This window comes from Natrix helvetica (assembly GCF_964273705.1).
Source record: "Natrix helvetica genome assembly, chromosome: 4".
NCBI lineage: Eukaryota > Metazoa > Chordata > Lepidosauria > Squamata > Natricidae > Natrix > Natrix helvetica.
In genome coordinates, this window is record NC_138550.1 from 116,540,073 (window position 1) to 116,559,251 (window position 19,179).

Here is a 19,179-nt window from a genome sequence, read left to right on the forward strand (position 1 = left end):
ACAACTAGTGAACAATATAAATCTGTGACAAGAAGCAGGCTGTGTATAGCCTATGTTGTAAAATCTTTCTAAAAGAACAATTCACAGAAACAAGCTACCCATCAGAATGTCTGTTAACAGTTTTATTATTTTGTTTGTTAAATACCATGGGACAGGGCTGTCAGGATGCTTATTTTTTTCTTCCACAACCACCTCACAAGGGTAAGAAATTCTGCCATGATATCAGCAAAGTAAGGTGAAGGAAAAAAAATGCATACACTAAGAGGAACTTTTCCCCACAGAATGCCTCATCATTTTCCTGAACAAGCGAATTAGCATTCTAATAATCATTCTTTCCAAGAGGCAAGAATAACAGATAAAATTTGAAAAGGATTATTAAAATAACATTTACAAGACTTTGAACAATTTTAACTCTTATTAAAACCACAAAAAGAAAGAACAATTCTTTATTTATGAGTTTTCATAAAGGACTGAATGTGCAACTGACACCTGCTATTAATGAATTAATATACAATTTTGTCCAGCAGCCGAACAGTTTGTCTTTTTATCGTGTTGTCTAACCGTGCAAGATCATTAAAGGCAAAGCCTGTATGATGCTGTACACAAAAATGGTCACTTTGGCCATACTACCAATGAAGTGGTAGGTAATTTTTTTTTTCCTGGCCAAGAAAAAAAAGGAAGCAGCATTCTGCATGCTTCTCTCTCTCCCTTTCTACAAGATGAATTTCCCTAAAAAGAATCCAATGAAAATGGCTGCAATTACAACAAGGAGTGAAGGAAGAGAGTTGGAGCCATTATCTCGGAGGGCCAAGCCTGACGGTCCAGGTTTATCTGAGTGTGCCACCTTTCTCAGCCTCAAGCCTTCATCCTGAAAATACATGGAGGAAATTAATCAACAGAAAAATCATGGGACCACATCACGCCCGAATATAACCAGGACGCATTTCACAGAAGCATTTCAATGCTATCAGACTATTTATTCATGCATGACTTTAAAGAGTGACACTTAACATAAAGGGGGCATAAAATATTAATCTTAAATAGAAAATAGGAACTAAGAAATTTCCATCCATATGATTACTATAATTGTATGATTAAATATTTAAAATAATTGAGAACAATGATTTGCTGGAAACACTACTATTTATTTCAGCTTTAGGATTACAAATGGTGGCACAGAGAAACTTCTAGGTTTTTAATACCATTCCAGCTTTACAGAAAGTTCAAGAAAAAATTAAGCCTAAATTCACTTGTAAGTCAGAGACTAAATGTAAAATTCCCCTTGCACATATGTGCTAGTCATTCCCAACTCTAGGGGGCGGTGCTCAACTCTGTTTCTATGCCAAAGAGCAAACGCTGTCCGAAGACATCTTCATGGTCATGTGGCCAGCATGACTAAACACCGAAGACACACTTAACACTGTTACCTTCCCACCAAAGATGGTTCCTATTTTTCTATTTACAATTTTATATGCTTTCGAACTGCTAGGTTGGGCAGAAGCTGGGACAAGTAACGGGAGCTTACGTGGCGCTAGGGATTCGAGCCACTGACCTTTCTGATCAGCGTCTTAGCCACTGAGCCACAGCATCCCTAAGTCAGAGTCTACTAAACTACTAAAATAACCTGATTCACATTTAAAACACATTTTTATTTGTCTTGATTAATGGAAACAACCTAAAATCTTTAAATATTAGTTGTCCTGTATGTGATTAATTTATCATTTTAGTAAATTTAACTGCCTTTCTTAAAACAAGTATTTTACCATCATTATTTACTGGATTAATATTCTATCCTTCCAGCATAGAAAAATTATTATAAACAACTTGGTGTAAACAATTTTTAAAACTGTATTTCATGAACAAATCTGTAAAGTCCAATTTTACTGATGGATTATTATGTATCTGCAAACTTACTCTCAGATGTCTATTTTCCTCTGATAGTTTCACAACATCTGCCTGAAGTCTTTTGCATTCTTCCACTAGCTTCCTTGTTTCAGTGTCATTAAGCGAAACACTATGTGATTTTGGCACCAGACCTTCTTGCTTTGTTGTATTCAGTATTGGAGTAGATTTACTTGTTTCTATTTCATTCTGGAAATATTAAAAAAAAAGATTTAAAATAAGTATTTCAATGTTAACGTCATTTATCTTCTTCTATAATATATAAAGGGGTGTGTGTGTGTATGTTACAACATAACTCTGGAACACCTGAAGCAATTTCAACCAAACTTGGTACACAGATGACTTACTCTCTGGAAACAAATGCTGTGGGGGTAAGACACACTAACACCCAGTGAGGTGTATATTCTGTTAAGATACAGCCTGTTGTACCTTAAAATGGCTTCTACTGTACTACCATAAAATGGATTCTACAGCACAGTGGAGTTGCCATGGTAACGGCTTCACAGTATTCCACAAGGGGGCTCCCTATGGTAAGGGGGAAAATCCAACATTAGAAATTACATTTGGTCTGGACATTTTCCCCCTATAAATAAACACCCGTGCAATGCTGGGTTATTAACTAGTTACTTTTTTAAAATGCAGGTAATTTCCAAGAAGATAAATATGAAAGGGGTTTGAGAAACAGAACTTAATTTTGAAAGAAGTATTTTTAAGTGGCTGATAAAAATAAGCTGGCATAATAGAATTATATATTCATCCTGCATTTCATTCCAAGATAAATCTCTAAAGAATTAATACATTTATCCCCAAGGATAAAATAAATAGAAACTTCTCAGTTGAAACAAAATTCCTGAAGAGATTAGGAGACCATTAATTTTTCAAGGCTTCCACACTCTTTCTATTATTTTCTAACAATACTTCCACCAATTAAAAGTTAAAGCTAGTCATAGCTAACATTGACATTTGGACAAATGTAGCTTTGAAAACTGTGAAAGAGAGAGAAGAGGGATATTTATAAATTACGTATCATTTAAATCAAAGCATCGGTGGCATGGTTTAATTGTACCCAGAAAGTGCTATATACATAAAAAGGCCAGTCTGCAACACAAATCAAGAAACTATTTTAAGCAGCAGATGCAGTATAAACAATAATTGCATTTTTCTGCCAGCAATTACCAGTGTCTACTGAAAGAACATGAACAGAGTTTTTTCTCTATGTCATGCTCCTGTTGGGACCTGAATCTGTGGGGGAAGAGGAGCTGAAATCTGAGCTGACAGAGATGGGGGGTGGTTCATTGTCTTCGGAAGAAAATGGGGAAGGCCTCGGCTTTTCAGGATTAGGACAGCTTGTAGATAGGGAGGAACAGGGGCAGGATGAACGTGAGACAGAGCTCAGGCGAGGAGCAAGGACAACCCCCTCCTAATCCAAGAGCTTGGAGAATGGAGAGAAGGTGCGAACAGCGCACACTGAGCAAGCTACTCAGGAGAAGAGTGCTCCGCCCATCTTCACAAGGTGCACCTGGGGAATGAGACTTATGGAGTTGTGGGGTGGGACATTTGTCGGGAACAAATGCCGAGTTCCTGAAATGTTGAGTGCCAATGTTTAAACTTTCCTTGCATTCTTTCTGGGATTCTGAACTAATTACTTGCATCTTTTGCTTCCTGAACTCCTTCTTTTGCACTGCTGGATTTATTGCTGCGCAGCCCTAATGTACGCAGTGCTGGGCTGGATTAATGGGAGCAAGAGGCTGTTTGAGGTTTGTGTGAGAGTTAAGGTCTGGCAAAGTGATATCGTGTGTGTGTGTGCGCGTACACACACATAAAAATGTGACTTCCTTTACTTTAATCAATATTCTTGACATGCCTGTTTTTATAAATAACAATAGCAAATCCACCAAACTATGCTTAGTAAAATACATAGTTTAGAAATGAATAAAAGTATTTGTTCTCATGAACATCATGCCATGGCTAGGTTTTGCACATGAATCAAGCCGATCACCAGAGTCAAATGATCATACCTTGCTTAATCTTTTGTTGTATTCTCCTCTTTTATGCTAAGTGACAGAACAAATAGAAAAATCTTCTATTAACTACAACTTCCTATTTCAGCAAGAAAGAAATAATGCTTAATGTCATAGTTCCCATATGGGGAGCCACACTGAACTCATAGGGATACTGCAAAGTATTTTAAATTACCAAAGAAAATCCTGAGATACTTGACATCTGTCAGACATTGCACAAACTGCTAGCCTAGGAGCACAGTGAAGACACAAAGGGCACCATGACTATGAGGAAACCTCTGATTTAATGAATTTGGAATAAACCATGATAATTTTAAATCCTGCCACTTCTAAAGCTACCATGAACTACTTCCTACTTTGAGTAAACTGTTAACTTTATTTAATTTCACCACAAAACAAGAGAGCAAAAGGGTTGTATAAACTTGTAGAAACCTTGTTCCTATCACTGTTTATTTACCAGATAAATATCATCCCAACTATTCCAACACCATTTAGGTTGATTCCAGTTGCTGAATAACCAGTGGGTTCTACCTTAATTATTAATTAATTTTGCCTCTTCCAAGCAATGTATTTCATTTTGTCTCCTTCCTATGCATCTCAACCCTAGAAATTTGAAGCAGTCCAAATTTCATAGGAATATAAATGATGCAAATTCTGAACAAAAAATGTATACAATAGAAAATAAACTTAATATAGGTTGGTTTTCACTTTGACTGAATTGAATATCCTTGATTTTGAGCCTCTTTTGATATTTTTCTTAGCTAGCTGTGATGAACCATTTTAGAACTAGAAAAATCTTGAAGCTTTCAGCTCCCTCAACAAACCTGATCCATCTTGGGTTTGACCTCACTGCCTGGTTCCATCATGTCAATCTTCTGTCTATTTTTTGCAGGCTCCTGAAGAAAGTTTCTGTTGGCTGGAGTTATGTATACAGATCTTGATGAAGATATAACCTGAGATGGCAGGTAAGACATGCACTCAGGAGATCTTTCACTGCAAGGCTTAAAGGAATGACTAAACCAACGGCTAAAGGATTAGGGTCTGGAACCCCATTCTGCTACTTAGAAAAACATAAATGTTATGCACAAGCAATTAAGCAATAGCTTATAAAGCATTGGAACAAACAAAAATAAAAGTTGTCTTTAGACACTTGAGTTTTATAGACTAAAACTAAAACCCTAAATGCATTTTTGCAGGATTAAACTCCTAAAGATAATATGATTTAGTCATAATACGTACTGTAGATAGAACTACATAGAAATTCAATCAAGGTCATTTTAAAAATAATTTTGGAGCAAAAAACTATTGTTTCCAAATGTACAAATAACTTAAAGTAAACTGCCTCAAACTTAAACAGCAAAGGCAGCAAATTTCATTCTGGCTGTTTGCAGCTCTAAGGATCTTGCACAAAGATTAATTTCTATTATTACAAACATAAGCACCCTAATTTGAGCTGATTTTCATTTTTTAAGCGCCTATTTTCTGCTTGAACTGCTTTTCCTCTGAATGTGGCATTACATAGTCAGATGTGTTATTTACCAGACTGCATGAACAGTCATCACACTCATAAATATCTGGTATGGTAAATATCACAGCTATGAAAACTGGACTGAAACTTTTCTCCCTGAATATTTTGCTTTACACAAAAATGAAATCTATGAACTATAGCAGAATTGTCATTGTTCCACATCAAAAATACACTGTCTAATTAAACTTCAGGAGTGAAACATTATTCCGTAGCTATTTATATGCATTCCACTAAATATTGAGACTTTTTTCATAAAGGCTAGCTTATATATTATGTGAATGTTAATCTTCGCATAACTATAATCAAAATAAAATACACGTAGTACTAGGTTAACAACGGAAGTTGGATCCAAATTTCCATCACTAAACAACGTAGTCATAAAGCCCAATAGTGTAAGTGCATCACTTAGTGAGCGACATTGTGGCAGTCTCCAATACCATCATTAAACGAGGATCATGGATCATTAATTTGTGATTTCCTCCTGGCTTCCAGAAGCAAAATTAACAGGGACGGTGGCTGTAAGTCACAAGGCCCAGACAGCTTGCAAGCAGCCTTGCAGGCAGATAAGTGGCTGCTGCAAATCAGTACAAATGCAATTAGACATGGTGTGGGTCTTGCTGGGGGAAGGATGATGCACAAGCAGCTGCAGCTGCCCAGCACAATGACAACCAGACTGGGAGTGGCTGCTACCAAGGGAGCCAGGATCTGCGAGGACTTCTTGAGGTCCAGTCATAAGTACCATTCATTCAACCCTCTTGTAACTTTGAATGGTTAACCACCAAGTGGTTAACAAAGGATTATACCATGAATTCCATGTTTTACTCAACATACTAGTATTCCTAAAAAATTTCAACCCTCAAAAAACCATAATAAAATAAATTACTGGTATTAAAATGTATTGGAAATATTTTCTTCTCGTATTCTGTACAAAACTTTACTCGAGATAAAAATGTGAACATATTGGAAAGCACTGAACTGCATACTAGAAGGAATCTGAATGTGGCCTTTATTTCTATGAAAGTGGGCCTTGACTTATAATCACAGGTGGTATCAGAAGGTCTTTTGCTAAGCAATGTGGTTATTAATTGAGTCATGCCCAATTTTATGAACTTTTTGCCATGGTCATTAAGGAAATCATTGTAGTTGTTAAGCAAATGCTACTACCCCCATTGACCTGGCTTGTCAGAAGCTCCCTGAGAAGGCTTGCAAATGGCAAACATGTGACTCCAGAATGCTTCAACTGTCATAAATACTTGACTTATGCGCACACATGCATTCACGCACGCACTCTATGGACCCTCAGTACCAAAAAGATTAACCATTACTGTCCTAGAAATTCCCGCACCAATGGCCATCCAATCTTTGCTTGACAACCTCCAGTGATGGAGCACTTCAGGAGACTGGCTCTTCTACTGTTTAATATTTTTCAAGATAAGGAAATTCCTCCTTATTTCAAGTTTAAATCTCTTCAACTATGTTTTCTTGCCCACTTTCTATAAAGCAATATTTTGACACAAAACTGAGAGAAGGGGTGTTGGTATTACCTGACACACTCCTTTTCGGTGTGCTGAGAAAGGCTCCAAGGAATGGGTTAACTCTGCCTTCCTGCTCATTAGACTAAGTCAATCAAGTCTTTGTAGCCACGCCTCTCCCGTCTACTTCCACAATTTTCGACGAAGGCACGATGATTGACTTGACCGTGATGCTTGACTTGATTTGACCACTTAGAATGGTCTATACCACCAGCCAGAGAAGGTGTTCAGCCTCAGAGCCCTCCGTTCAAATGCCAAATAATTAGTTGGAGCCTTTGTGGGTCTGGGTGGAGGAGAGCTGCCTGACAGAGAGAGATTTTGCCTTGTGGGATCCTCCAGGGTCTGGATACTGACAGGTTGACTAGATCGGCGAACCATGGCCGTCTGGGCCAGAAGGGAGCCAAGAGTAGGATCTCCACTCTCTCCACCAGTACTTTCCTGATTACCCCTGGGATGAGAAGCGGAGGAAAGGCGCATAGTAGCCCCCGGGGCCATGGAATGGAGAGTATGTTGACCCCTTCCACCCCCAGTGTAGCGAACTGGGCATAAAACCTGGGTAGCTGGCTGTTTGATGGGGTGGCAAACAGGTCAAGAATTGGAGCGCCAAACCTTTCATACAATGACATGAAGAGGTTGGGGTGCAGGTGCCATTCTGCATGGTAGAATGTGGCTCGGCTGAGGCAGTCCACCTGTACATTGGATATTCCTAAGATATGTTCTGCCTGCAGATGCCATTCCGCTCAGTGCCCCAAGTGCCTGGCTTCTCGCATGAGGACCTGGAGTGGGTGCCCCCTTGGCGGTTGATATGGGCCTTGGTGGATACATTGTCTGTTAGGATAAGTATGTGGTGGTCAGAGATGATGGTCTGGAACCGTTGGAGGGCTAAGTGGGTTGCTTTGAGCTCTAGCCAGTTGATGTTGTTTCGTAAGTCCTCCTGTGACCACTGGCCTTGTGCCAGTGATGAAGCCAAAGCAGTTGTCAGGCTATCAAGATGAGGCGATGGGGCTGGAAGCGAATTTGGCCAAATTCAGTGTGGCATCTGCAGAGAATTCTGCCACTGCTACCACCTGTCCTGATGAGTGCAGAGGTTGGTGGCTAGGATTCTTGCTTGCATCTGTCTGAGCCAGAGTAAGGAAGTTCTATTGAAGAAGGAAGCAGCCGTGGCCGACTTAACCGCCTAGGCAACCACCTGATGGGCTTTGTGAAAGGTAAATTCTGCTCTCCTGTCTTCTGTTTTTAAGGCATCCTCCTTGTCATTGAACATGGTGGAAGAGGCTAAGGTCATCACGGGGCTGTCGATTGTTGGCATTTGTAGTGCCGCAGTGAGATCTGAGGCCACATTGTAGAACCGCTTGTCACTCACACTCGGGGATGGGTATGCCCCTGGTAGGGCCCATTATCGTTGGATAACATTCAGGAATAATTTTGTGGAGAGAATCTCCTCGTTATCTGTGGCAGGTTCTGAGAATAATAAATTTTGGGGGTCAGATAAGCCCAAAGCCACTCCTATCCGAGCTGTGGGTGTCTTAAACAAGGAAGGGCAGAAGAGTCCTGTGAAGCTGGGGGGCGGATCTGGAGTCACTCCTTCATTCTCAGATAGCATTAACTCTTTATGTTCCTCATCGTCCGAGAGGGATTCCCAGCTGCATATGGAAGAGGCAGGGGAATAAGGCTTATAAGGAACCAGTAAATTCCTTGGATTATTGGGTGCAGTAGGATGCCTCTAGTGTAAGGTATTGTCAGAGGCTGGAGAGGCTGCCTGTCGGTTTTGTTGTATGCCTGTGGCAATGCCCTGAGCAATAGCCTCTGAGATTATTAGTCTCATTAGTAGGAAATTTCTGGCTCTTGTATCTCCCTTGGGCAGAGTCCCACTGCTGTAAGAGTGAAGATAGCCTCTGGGGTGGGCTTTGTCCTCTTAAGAGCCAGCTCCCAAGGACTTTCCGGTGGGAATAGATTTGAAACAGAAGGAATGAACAGCTCATTGTGTTATATCCTTGGAAGTTGTGGCTGAGAAAGATGTTATCAGGCGCCATCTGGTGACGAAGATTGGGTAGTCGGACTAGTGGTCTGACTGGCTTCAGTAAGAGATTGTAACGGCTGTGGTTGAAAAGCGCCGGAACCGGTAGGTTCGTCCATGGAAAAACTCTCTTGCCTATGTCAGTCTGCCTCCCCTTCAGCCTTTACAACTTCTCTGTCTAAGGCTTTTTGGTCCCTTTGCGAGTCCTTCTCCTTGGCCTCAGTGGTCTTTCTGGAGGATAGTGCCTTTGCCCTGATTCTGGCTTGGGGGCTGGTAACTTCAGTACTTCCCCACTAATGTTCTCCTCACAGCTGTCTCCTGCCGCGGGGGGCTCCATTTCCAGAAACGGATCCCTCGGAGAGACAAGACAGGTCTCGGTTGGAAACTCGGCTGCCACGGCTTTGGATCGCCACAAGGCGAGTATGCTCCGGAGCCCCAGGCAGTGACTCAAGTCCCCTCCGCAGGACGTTCAAAAGGGACCTTGGCTTTCCTGGAAATGAGCCAGATAAAGGCGGCCTTGCCGGTCAGACCGGGGAGCCTACCTGTTGTCTTGATCTCCTCCTGTTAAAAGAGAGGGAAGGGTTCTTAAATTCTCGTTTCTGAGGTTTGAATAATCAGAGTTGAGGAAAAAGCATCTGTCGAGCTGAAGACTGAGTCAAAAATTGGGGAAGTAGGCGCGAGAGGCATGGCTACAAAGGCTTGATTGACTCAGTCTAATGGGCAGGAAGGCAGAGTTAACCCATTCCTTGGATTCTCCTTAGCATACTCAGAGAACTGCCTCACAAGTATGCCATATTAAGAAGCATGCTTATTTTGTAGCTTTCCTTATAGAATAAAGCTTAATAATAAAGGAACTGCTTATAAATAGAACAAACTAATAAAACAATGTTAAAATAATTTAAAAATATACTTCCATTTAGGGTAAACAAAGTGCCTAACATTTCCTGGATATTTTAAAACAGAAGTATACCATCTGAGACCACTACTATGGCATGCAGTTCCCTATTACCCTGAGTATAACTTTACTACTCCAAAAATTGTTAACAATAATAAGCATTATTATTATTAGTAGAGTAGTAATATGCTAGAACAGTAATGGCTAACCTTTTTCGGATCGCGTGCCAAAAGTGGGGGGAGTGCAGGGTGGGTCATGTGCGGGCATGCCCACACCCATAATGCTATGTGCCCGACCCCAAGCACACATGCAGGCGTGACCTCCGCCCTCCCCCCTGCTTTTAGCGCTCGATGGACCTGTTTTTCACCCTCCCCAGGCTCCAGAGGCTTTCTTTCTGTTCCTGATCTTCTGGTTTGCCCATAGGGCTATTTTTCGCGCTCCGGAGGCTTCAGGGAAGGCCACCATCTGCCCTGAATTATGTGAGTCTGGAGATGAGCGCCCCAACCGTATAGGCTGGCGTCCGTTGTTATGACCAGGCGCTCCAGTTCTTTGAAGAAGGATCCCCGTAGCAGGGCCTCCGACTGCCACCACCTGAGTGACCGAACCACACTTGGGGGAAAGTGTCCCACTCTCCTGGAGTTGATGGCCTTGCATCTCTGGATCGATAAGAGGAACCATTGGAGCTCTTGCACATGCAGATGCGCCCAAGGAACCCCTGAAATGCACAAGATTAGTTTTCCAAGCAATTGGGAGAGAGAGACAATGAACGCGTTTCACCAGAGATCTGATGCTGTCCACCTGCTCCCATGTGAGAAAGACTTTGCAGCTCCTTGAGTCGATCACCGTGCCGGGATGCTGAATTCTGGATGTTGGAGTCATGTGGCTGTTGTCGAGATTGACTGAGAACCCGTGGCATTGGAGAACGCGGATGGTGATGTTGAGATCTCTTTGAGCTTTCCCCCTGGATGACGAGTGAATGAGAATGTCATCCAGATAGTATTCGAGTCTCAATGGGAGAGATCGGAGATGTGCTGCGATGGTGGCCAAAAGCTTGGTAAATGTCCTTGGGGACGACAAGAGTCCGAAGGGGAGGGCCCTGTATTGATAGTGCTGGTTAGCAAACTGGAACCTCAGGAACTTGCGGTGTGCTGGATGAATGGAAACATGCAGGTACGCTTCCTTCAAGTTGATGGAAGTTAGGAGGTCGCCCTGCCTGATGCAATCCAGGATGGTCTGAAGTGACTGCATCTTGAAGCGCTTGTACGCTAGATGGATGTTGAGTTTCTTGAGGTTCAGTATTGCCCTTACTCCCCCTGAAGACTTTGGGACTAGGAAGAGGTTCGAGTAGAACCCCCTGCCCTCCTGACCCCTGGGGACCTCTGCTAAAGTAAGAAGATGATGCTCTCATTGTCCATGCAGTGGCCAGGTAAGTTTTATGAGAGGCCTTCTCCCCCCTCTTGTCCTCAGCCTTTAAGCCTTCCAACAGGTCGGCTGGAAGCACTAAATTGGAAGTTAGTGCTACAATGGGGTCATCCACCTGAGGAAGCTTTAAGAGATCCTCAAGGCTACTCTCCATGGTATACAGCTTCTTACCTACCCCACTGGGATTAGCCATAGAACCCGGTTGGGCCCATTTGCGTGGATAACATCCAGGAACAGCTGGGGGGCTGGGACCAGATCCTGAAGAGCCCCACACCAGGATCCTGGGGCCCAATAGTATCTTTGTTGCCCTGATCGGTGGAAGTCTTGTCTGCCTGAGCTGGGAGACCCATTTGGGTGGCGGAAGCCCTGGCCTTGGTAAGGATAGCCCTAAACATAGAGGGCTTGAATAAGCCTGAGAAGGCAGGCGTATCAGGAAGAGGATTTTCGTCCTCTGAAAGATCAGAAACGTCCTGCTCACCTTCCTCCCCCTCGGACACCTCGCTGACCCACGAAGGAGCCGGGGAGGCATCTCTAGCTGGTGGATTCTTAGACCCAGCGGCACGGGCCCTGCTTGGATTGATGGTCTGAATGGGCAATTTGATGCCTAACTGTTGGATGCCATCCGCAATCCCCTGGGAAGTCGCACATGCAACTACATCCTGCATTTCCCTGGACAGCTGAGGCCCTTGATCCCTAGGCGGGCTTGGTCCAGCCCCAGATGGGGGCAAAGATTCCCCCTCCATAGTGGAGCATACCTCATTCATTGACTCCTCAGCCAGAGAAGGACAGGAGTACCCAAGAGATGCCCTAGAGGGATTGGGCGAAAACCCAAAGTCCTCTTCACCTGCCAGGGATGGGAACCTATCTCGCTGGGGAGTGGGAAGGGAAGGACCCGCAAACTCCTCCCTGGGTAGAGAAGAATCCCCTGCCTGTGTTTGGGCTGATTGAGCCTTTTGAAATTGTTTTTCAAGGGCCCTTTGGCACCTCTCAGCTGTCTTCTCAGCAGCTTTGGACACCTTCTTGGACTTGAGCTGCTTCCCCTTGGATGGGCACCCAGCCCCTTCACCCTTAGCAGCAGGAGTCTGCTGCGCTTACTAGAGGTGGGTCCTGCCTGGTGCTGGTCATGATGTCAGGCACAGATGCAGGACCGGCTTGAAGAGCTGGCAAAAGAAACGAGGCTTTAGGGCCAAAGATGGCGTGGCCACATTGAGAAAGGGCCTTTAGACATTGTTAATGACCCAGGGAGAATCAAAGGCATGACAAAATGGTGCCGGTCAGATTTGTCCAAGGTACTCGCAGATCTGCGCTATTTCTAAATACCAGGGAATGGCCAGGCAATAGCCAAAGTCCCTGCAGCTGCTTGATAAAAGTCCTGGGGAGGGGGAGGCCTGTCTGGAGACCCGGAACGAGGCCAGCTGATTAGGACCCCTCCGGCGGCGATCTGCTGAGGAAACAGGCTGCAGTGGCTTGAAACGCATCAGGAATAAAGTGCACCCATTTTTTCTTCTACAAAATGGCCATCGTGCGCCTGGAGCAGCACTGGGGAAATTGTCGGCTCTTCTGAAGATTCAAGAGAGCCTCTGACTATCTACCAGTCCTCCAACAGCTTTTTGGGGGATCCTGAATGCCTACCTGTCCCCAAAGGCTCGCCAGCAGCCGCTAGCACGCCTCCCACGGTATTGCTGTGATCGCGGCAGCGCGAAAGCCAGCCACGCTCCAGGCAGCCTGTTCCGCGCATCTGAAGGTAATGAGACAATCCACACTCTTGACAGATTGGAAGAAAACAATAATAGAGCTAAGGGAATCTAACCTAACTGAACACAAAAATAATAAAGGCTACACTACACTGACTTGGAGAGTCCAACCTTCTTCTGCTCAAGGACTGGAACTCCCCCAAAAGCATCCTTTTAGGGCGACTGAGTTTTTTAAACTGAGCCTCTGAGGGGACCAAGAGGCGTGGCTACACAAACTTTGAACTCAGTCTTTGGGCAGCAAGCTGAAGTTAATCCATGCTTGGACACTCCAAGCAGCGCCTAGAAGAAGGTCACATCTCACTGTTATCTCCCAAACCTAATTTACTCAATTGAAATAAGAGATCATATACTTTTCCCATCAAATAAACTGAATGCCACATCAATGTGCTAATAAGCAGGATATAACATTGGATGTTATTAGTTTCACCAGAATCTTTTTATTTATCACAGGATTTAGATGAAGCTCTGATCACGCAATAGGACACAATAGTTCAGAATTACAGATAGTTATAAAGGTAGTTCAAAATTGCTGATAATTCACAAGCTGCCTTTCACCATTCTGGGTGCAAATCTCAAGAACCATCCATCTTTCAAGAAGACTGAATGAAAACCAATTTATTTTATCCACTTCCAGTAGTTATTTCTTATTTCTTCTTCTGCATATCATGTTTCTTATTTTCTTTTGAGATGTACCATTTTTACCTTTTATAAACTTGCGCTTAATACACAGGCTAAATGGCTTTATTGATTCCAAGCCAATTTTTATTTTGACTAAATTTACAACATATGTTAACATAAAAGTAGTGTGATTAAAAGTTTACAAAAAGACTGTGTTTTTACATTAGAAAGAAGACTGGAAAGCTTTAGAGGTTTTATTAAAGCACTAATTATAATCTCTATATTTAACAATATGCAAAAGATATAGGCAAAACATAAGTTTTTCGATATATCTTTTACTTACCAGCTTATCGTTTTCATTAGGCATTTCAAATACACATCTCAATTTGGAGTCCATCAATTCGTCTGATTTTGCATCCTTCCACTATGACAACAATGAAAAACATTAATTAGGTTACTACATGTCGTCAAATAAATTTTCATAATGTATCAACTCTGCTTCACATACTGATTTTCAAAAACTAGCATGGCTTAGCAGGCAATTGGTCTAGGACAGCGATGGTGAACCTTTTTTGGCTCGCGTGCCATAAGGGGGGGGAGGGCAGGGGGGTTGTGCACGGGCGTCCTGCACCCATATTGCTCCGTTACTCCCCCAGTGCGCATGCACGCATGAGGTGCCCCCCCATTTTTTGCATGCTTTTTTCGCCCTCCCCAGGCTCCAGAGGCTTTATAGGAGCCTGGGGAGGGCAAAAACAGCCTCCCCCCCACCAGAGGCTCTCCAGAGGCTTCAGGGACCTGGGTCATTTTTAGTCCTCCAGACACTTCAGGGAAGCCTCCTGAAGGTCCCTGAAGCCTCCGAAGGGCTTAAACTGATCCTACGGGCAAACCGGAAGTCCATTCCCGAACTTCCGGTTTGCCCATAGGGTCGGTTTTTTGCGCTCCTGAGGCGTTAGGGAAGCTCCTGAAGCCTCCAGAGGGGGCAGGGGAAGCTATTTTCGCCCTCCCCAGGCTCCTATAAAGCCTCCAGAGCCTGGGGAGGGCGAAAAAAGGCTTTAAAAAAGGCTGAACTCAGCTGGCCAGCGCACACATGCACGTGTCATAGGTTCGCCATCCCTGGTCTAGGAAATCTAGACTTAAATCCTTGTGATATATAAATCATTTCTCATCAAGCATCAACCATCTTATCACACCATCACACAAGGTTATTTCTAAGAAAATGGACAATATATATTTATGAATTCTTTTATTAGGAAAGAAATTTGACAGGCACATTCTCAACAGGAGGGACCCTGCAAAATTGTAATATTGTAGATTACAACCTCTAAAATGAGGGGGGGAAATACAAGTCTGAATTGTTGCAATTCTTATTTTTACATAGAGTAAAAACAATCAGCCATTTTGTAGTGTTCCTCATGATACTGTCTCAAATATCCAGATGTCAGTAGGTTCAAAATTGCTGAAGATCCTCAAACAGACAAGATACTGAAAATACTAAAGCTGCTGTGAGAAAGAATGCCTTTTCCCCCTAAGCAGAAACCATCACAATTTCACTACTTTGTCTCTAAATTAAGTGAACATTTGAAATCTTTCTCAGATACTGATGCTGCTTTTGAAAAACAGATTCAGAGAAGTTGGGAAAGCTTTGAGATATATGAGACAAAGGGAAGTCCAAGGGGGCTGATTTCAAAAAACCTGAAAAGGAATTCATATCTGTCCATTTACTAAAAACTGAAATTGTAAATATTTACATACCACTGCTTCCATATCTGTAATGTTTGTAGGGGCAAAGATCGTCTGTACCATAAACTTATGTTTACTCTTCTCATTTGGATCATAATCAAAAGGCTGTAACATAACTGCATAATAGACAAAGTTTGTATTATATAAAAGTTTGCAAACTTTTTCTTGTGAAATTTTAATTTTATTGTAAATTCATAGAGTACAGCTTATACTTTTTCTATAACCAAATTCTTTTATTATGTATCAGCTGATCCTTATTTTCTTGTAATTAGCTACATTTTATAATTTGAAAAATAATGTATTATTTCAAATATTTCTCATCTTTAATTTAATAATTTCTAGTCTCAAAAGAATGTAAATTCAGAGAAGACAAATAAACTGGAGTTCACTTAAAAAATAAGGACATTTTTGTTATACATTGTATTCAATATTCTGAAATACATTAAAACTGATCAGTAGCTCTGAGACCAAAAATGCTGTGTATTTTGTGTGTGTGTGTGTGTGTGTTGAGGATAAAATGTAGGTGATGGAGAAACAAATCTTATTACATAAATAGAACTCAACATATATTACACTGAATACAGCTTTTTAGTACACATTTTATGAAGAGTCTGAGAAGACTACTTTCTCAGCCAATTTATTTACTTTATACAATAATGTGCACTTGTTCTTCTCATTAGCATTAGAAAGCAAAGTAAAGATAAAGCAAAATACCCTTCCTCCCAAAAGGCCAGATAGCTTCAACAGATAAAAACAGAGCTCGTATAAACATATGCCTAAACAGGATACATTTTGCCCTGCAGAAAGTATTACGCCTGATTCACATACAATAAAAAACAATCCAAAGTATTTATTTTGGCTTATCTGAAAATATATATTGTAAACCAAAGTTTATTACTTGAGATTAGTTCATATATCACACTGAGCCAAATCTGAACAATTCACATAACTTTTATCTTACAATTATCTTACAATTAAATAAGGACCAATTGAGCTTTCCAATGCAAAAAAAAATATTCATAGTGATAAAATTATTAGATGAATTCACCTAGCAAGGCCCTATTACTAGTGTTTTCTTCTTTAAAAAATCCAGTGGCTAGTAAACTAGTTGAAATGCTAAAGTTTTAATTTCTGCTCATGAGAAGGAAGAACAGTTAAAGCAGTAGGCACTGCTACATGAGGTCCTTGTATAACATTATTTAAGGCAGGGTACATGCTGCATATGTATTAAGGAAACTGGAAAGGAAGAACAATTGAGGAAGAAATATCAATAACTTATGCTACCTTGATCACCGAAAATGCAAAGGATCTGGAAGCCCTAGTACTAAAGTCAAAGAGCACGGTAAAAAAAAAAAAGGAATTTAAATTAAATAGAAAGAAGACCAAATTAACGACATGCACAACAAGCACTCTTAGAATTGTCAGTGAAGATACTGAGGTGATGGATAGCTTTTGCCTTTTAGGATAAACCATCAACAGTAAAGGAACAAGCAACAAAAACAAGGAACAAGTAAGCCTTACACTAGCACTTAGTACAGCAACTATTAAGGTCTTGGAAAAGATATATAATGAAGAGTGTTTTGTGTGTATTTTTTGTTTAATTAAAACAATAAAAATAGAAAAAAAGAAAAGATATTCAAACGTTTTGATGTGTCTATGCCTACAAAAATCAGAATCATGCAAGCCATAATATTTTCTATGAAACAAAAGTTGGACTTTTAAGAAGGGCAGGAACAGTAGTGATGCCTTTGAACATTGGTGTTGGAGAAGACTCCTGAAAATACCATGAACAGCCAAGAAAACAAACACATCATTGGAAATTCAATCCAGGTACTATTTTATACCTTCTCTCTCATCACAATCTAATCAAAAATATGGACTACAAAGGCAAAACTATAAGAATAAGTCTCAGTATGTTCCTTCACTAGGATAATTACTCCCTTATTCATTCCCCACATACTCTATACTTATACAATTTTGCCATTTATGTACCTACAAAAAAAATCCATCTCTCCACCCTCCTATTAAATATGGGACAGCTCCAGTCAGCAAAATTCATTTGAACCTACAGCATTATCCTGTTACAACTACCCTTTAGGTAGAAGAGTTGTAATACATTGAACATCACATATTTATTTTGATTAAACTGTATGTACTTTGCTTATCTAAGTAGAGATTAACAGAGTTAGATTTTCTCTGCTTAGAACTGACCTTACCAGATTGACAGAGACTTTCCCTGTAAGCCTTTGGTAGCTACAAAAATGGTAGATAGGATAGAGGGGGAAACTGCTTAGTATATTCACTCATAATTATCATGCTTACTTTAACCTAGTTATCTTAAACATTTCAGAACAATAGAGAAAGATATGTTTTATTTTTGTCAACGATAAGTTCAAGGCCATAATTTAGTAAAATATAATTGATATTTCTGTTTTTTTATTATTTATATTAGAATACGGAAAAAAATCTTTTCCACCTTAACTAAAAATATTGCCGATGGGAGCAAACATGTAATGTACTACAAAAACAAAAACATATTTATTAACTAATGTTTATATTATAAACATGATAAGGCAAAACTATTTTTAACAACAACTAAAATATTAAGGCAGCCATAGTAGAAAAACATGAAATCACAGTACACTAACCAGAATAATAATTAAGAAAATGCTAGTAGCACCACCTTGTGGATCTGTAGAGAACAGGTTGATAAAGCACTAGCAACATTATAATGATGTATTTGCCTGAAAGGATGACAATTCTTAATTTAAACTGATCTCTCCCCAAAGGAACAAAAAATTAAAAAATATGTAAATTCCAACCCAGATTTTGGCAATGCTTCTCCTTCTTGTCAGCCTAAAGGGTGCCAATTCCAGCTCGAACTGGTGGATAGCTTTTGCCTTTTAGGGTCAACCATCAACAGTAAAGCATGAAAATACTGATTCCAAATACCAGTAATTGTATGCGAATGACAACTTGTTTAGGAGTGAGCATATGTGCATCTGCATAAATACTTGCCACAAACACCGTAGATAAATTGACTTCCAAATTTCTCTCTCACACACACACAAACACACTGATTTAATAACTATTTTATAGAAATTTATTAATTCCTGTAAAATTATAATTGTCTGTAAAGTAATATGCTTCTTTTAAGAAATCAATTAACCCTTATCTTCCTATACCAACTAATATCTCTAATACAACTATAATATTCTCTGCACAGATTTTCATTTCTTTTTTTCTCCAGAGGAAAGGGAAATTGATAGGTAGGAAGATTAAGAGGAAGGGGCAACTGCACTAAAAAGGAGAAACAAGAAGTGGAAGAAAAACTGGATATAGATAAAGGGAAAGGGGCATCAAGGAAAATGGAGATACTTGTTTAGGTTAAATACACCAGACAAGCAGTCCTTCCCAACACTCAACCCAGTGACTTCTATTTTTCTTGGGGAAACTAAAATGATGCTTCCAATTCACAATAGATTATTTGGGGTAGGAAACTCATTATGTCATGTCAATATGGTGTGCATATTGTGTGTGTGTGTGTGTGTGTGTGTGCGCGCGCGCGTTTATATATTCGTAGATTTTCATGGGTGTAGGTATGCTGGTCTTGTTGCATTCGGGTCTTTTCCAGAGTAAGATTGAGATTGTCTTGGCAACATTTCGGCGAGGTCTCACTCGCTATCTTCAGGCTGGGTTTTGGCGTTAAAGTGTAGTTGGAGATGCCGTCTTTCTATAAATCTTGGTGGG

The 19,179-nt window shown here is 40.9% G+C and overlaps 1 protein-coding gene across 2 annotated transcripts in view; it reads right to left on the reverse strand.

Annotated features, from left to right (window-relative positions):
• Positions 1–432: 432 nt before the first annotated feature.
• The window catches only part of VAPA (VAMP associated protein A), a 42,948-nt gene continuing 24,201 nt past the window's right edge, over positions 433–19,179 (reverse strand). The window contains exons 3-7 of one of the 2 annotated variants that reach the window (XM_081950137.1): positions 15,442–15,545; positions 14,033–14,113; positions 4,748–4,876; positions 1,915–2,091; positions 433–868 (exon numbers count right to left, since the gene is read on the reverse strand). In XM_081950137.1, the coding sequence (XP_081806263.1) occupies positions 713–868; positions 1,915–2,091; positions 4,748–4,876; positions 14,033–14,113; positions 15,442–15,545 (647 nt within the window). In that variant the 3' untranslated portion in view covers positions 433–712. The remainder of the gene's footprint in view (positions 869–1,914; positions 2,092–4,747; positions 4,877–14,032; positions 14,114–15,441; positions 15,546–19,179) is intronic. The other variant, XM_081950138.1, reaches the window with a different exon arrangement.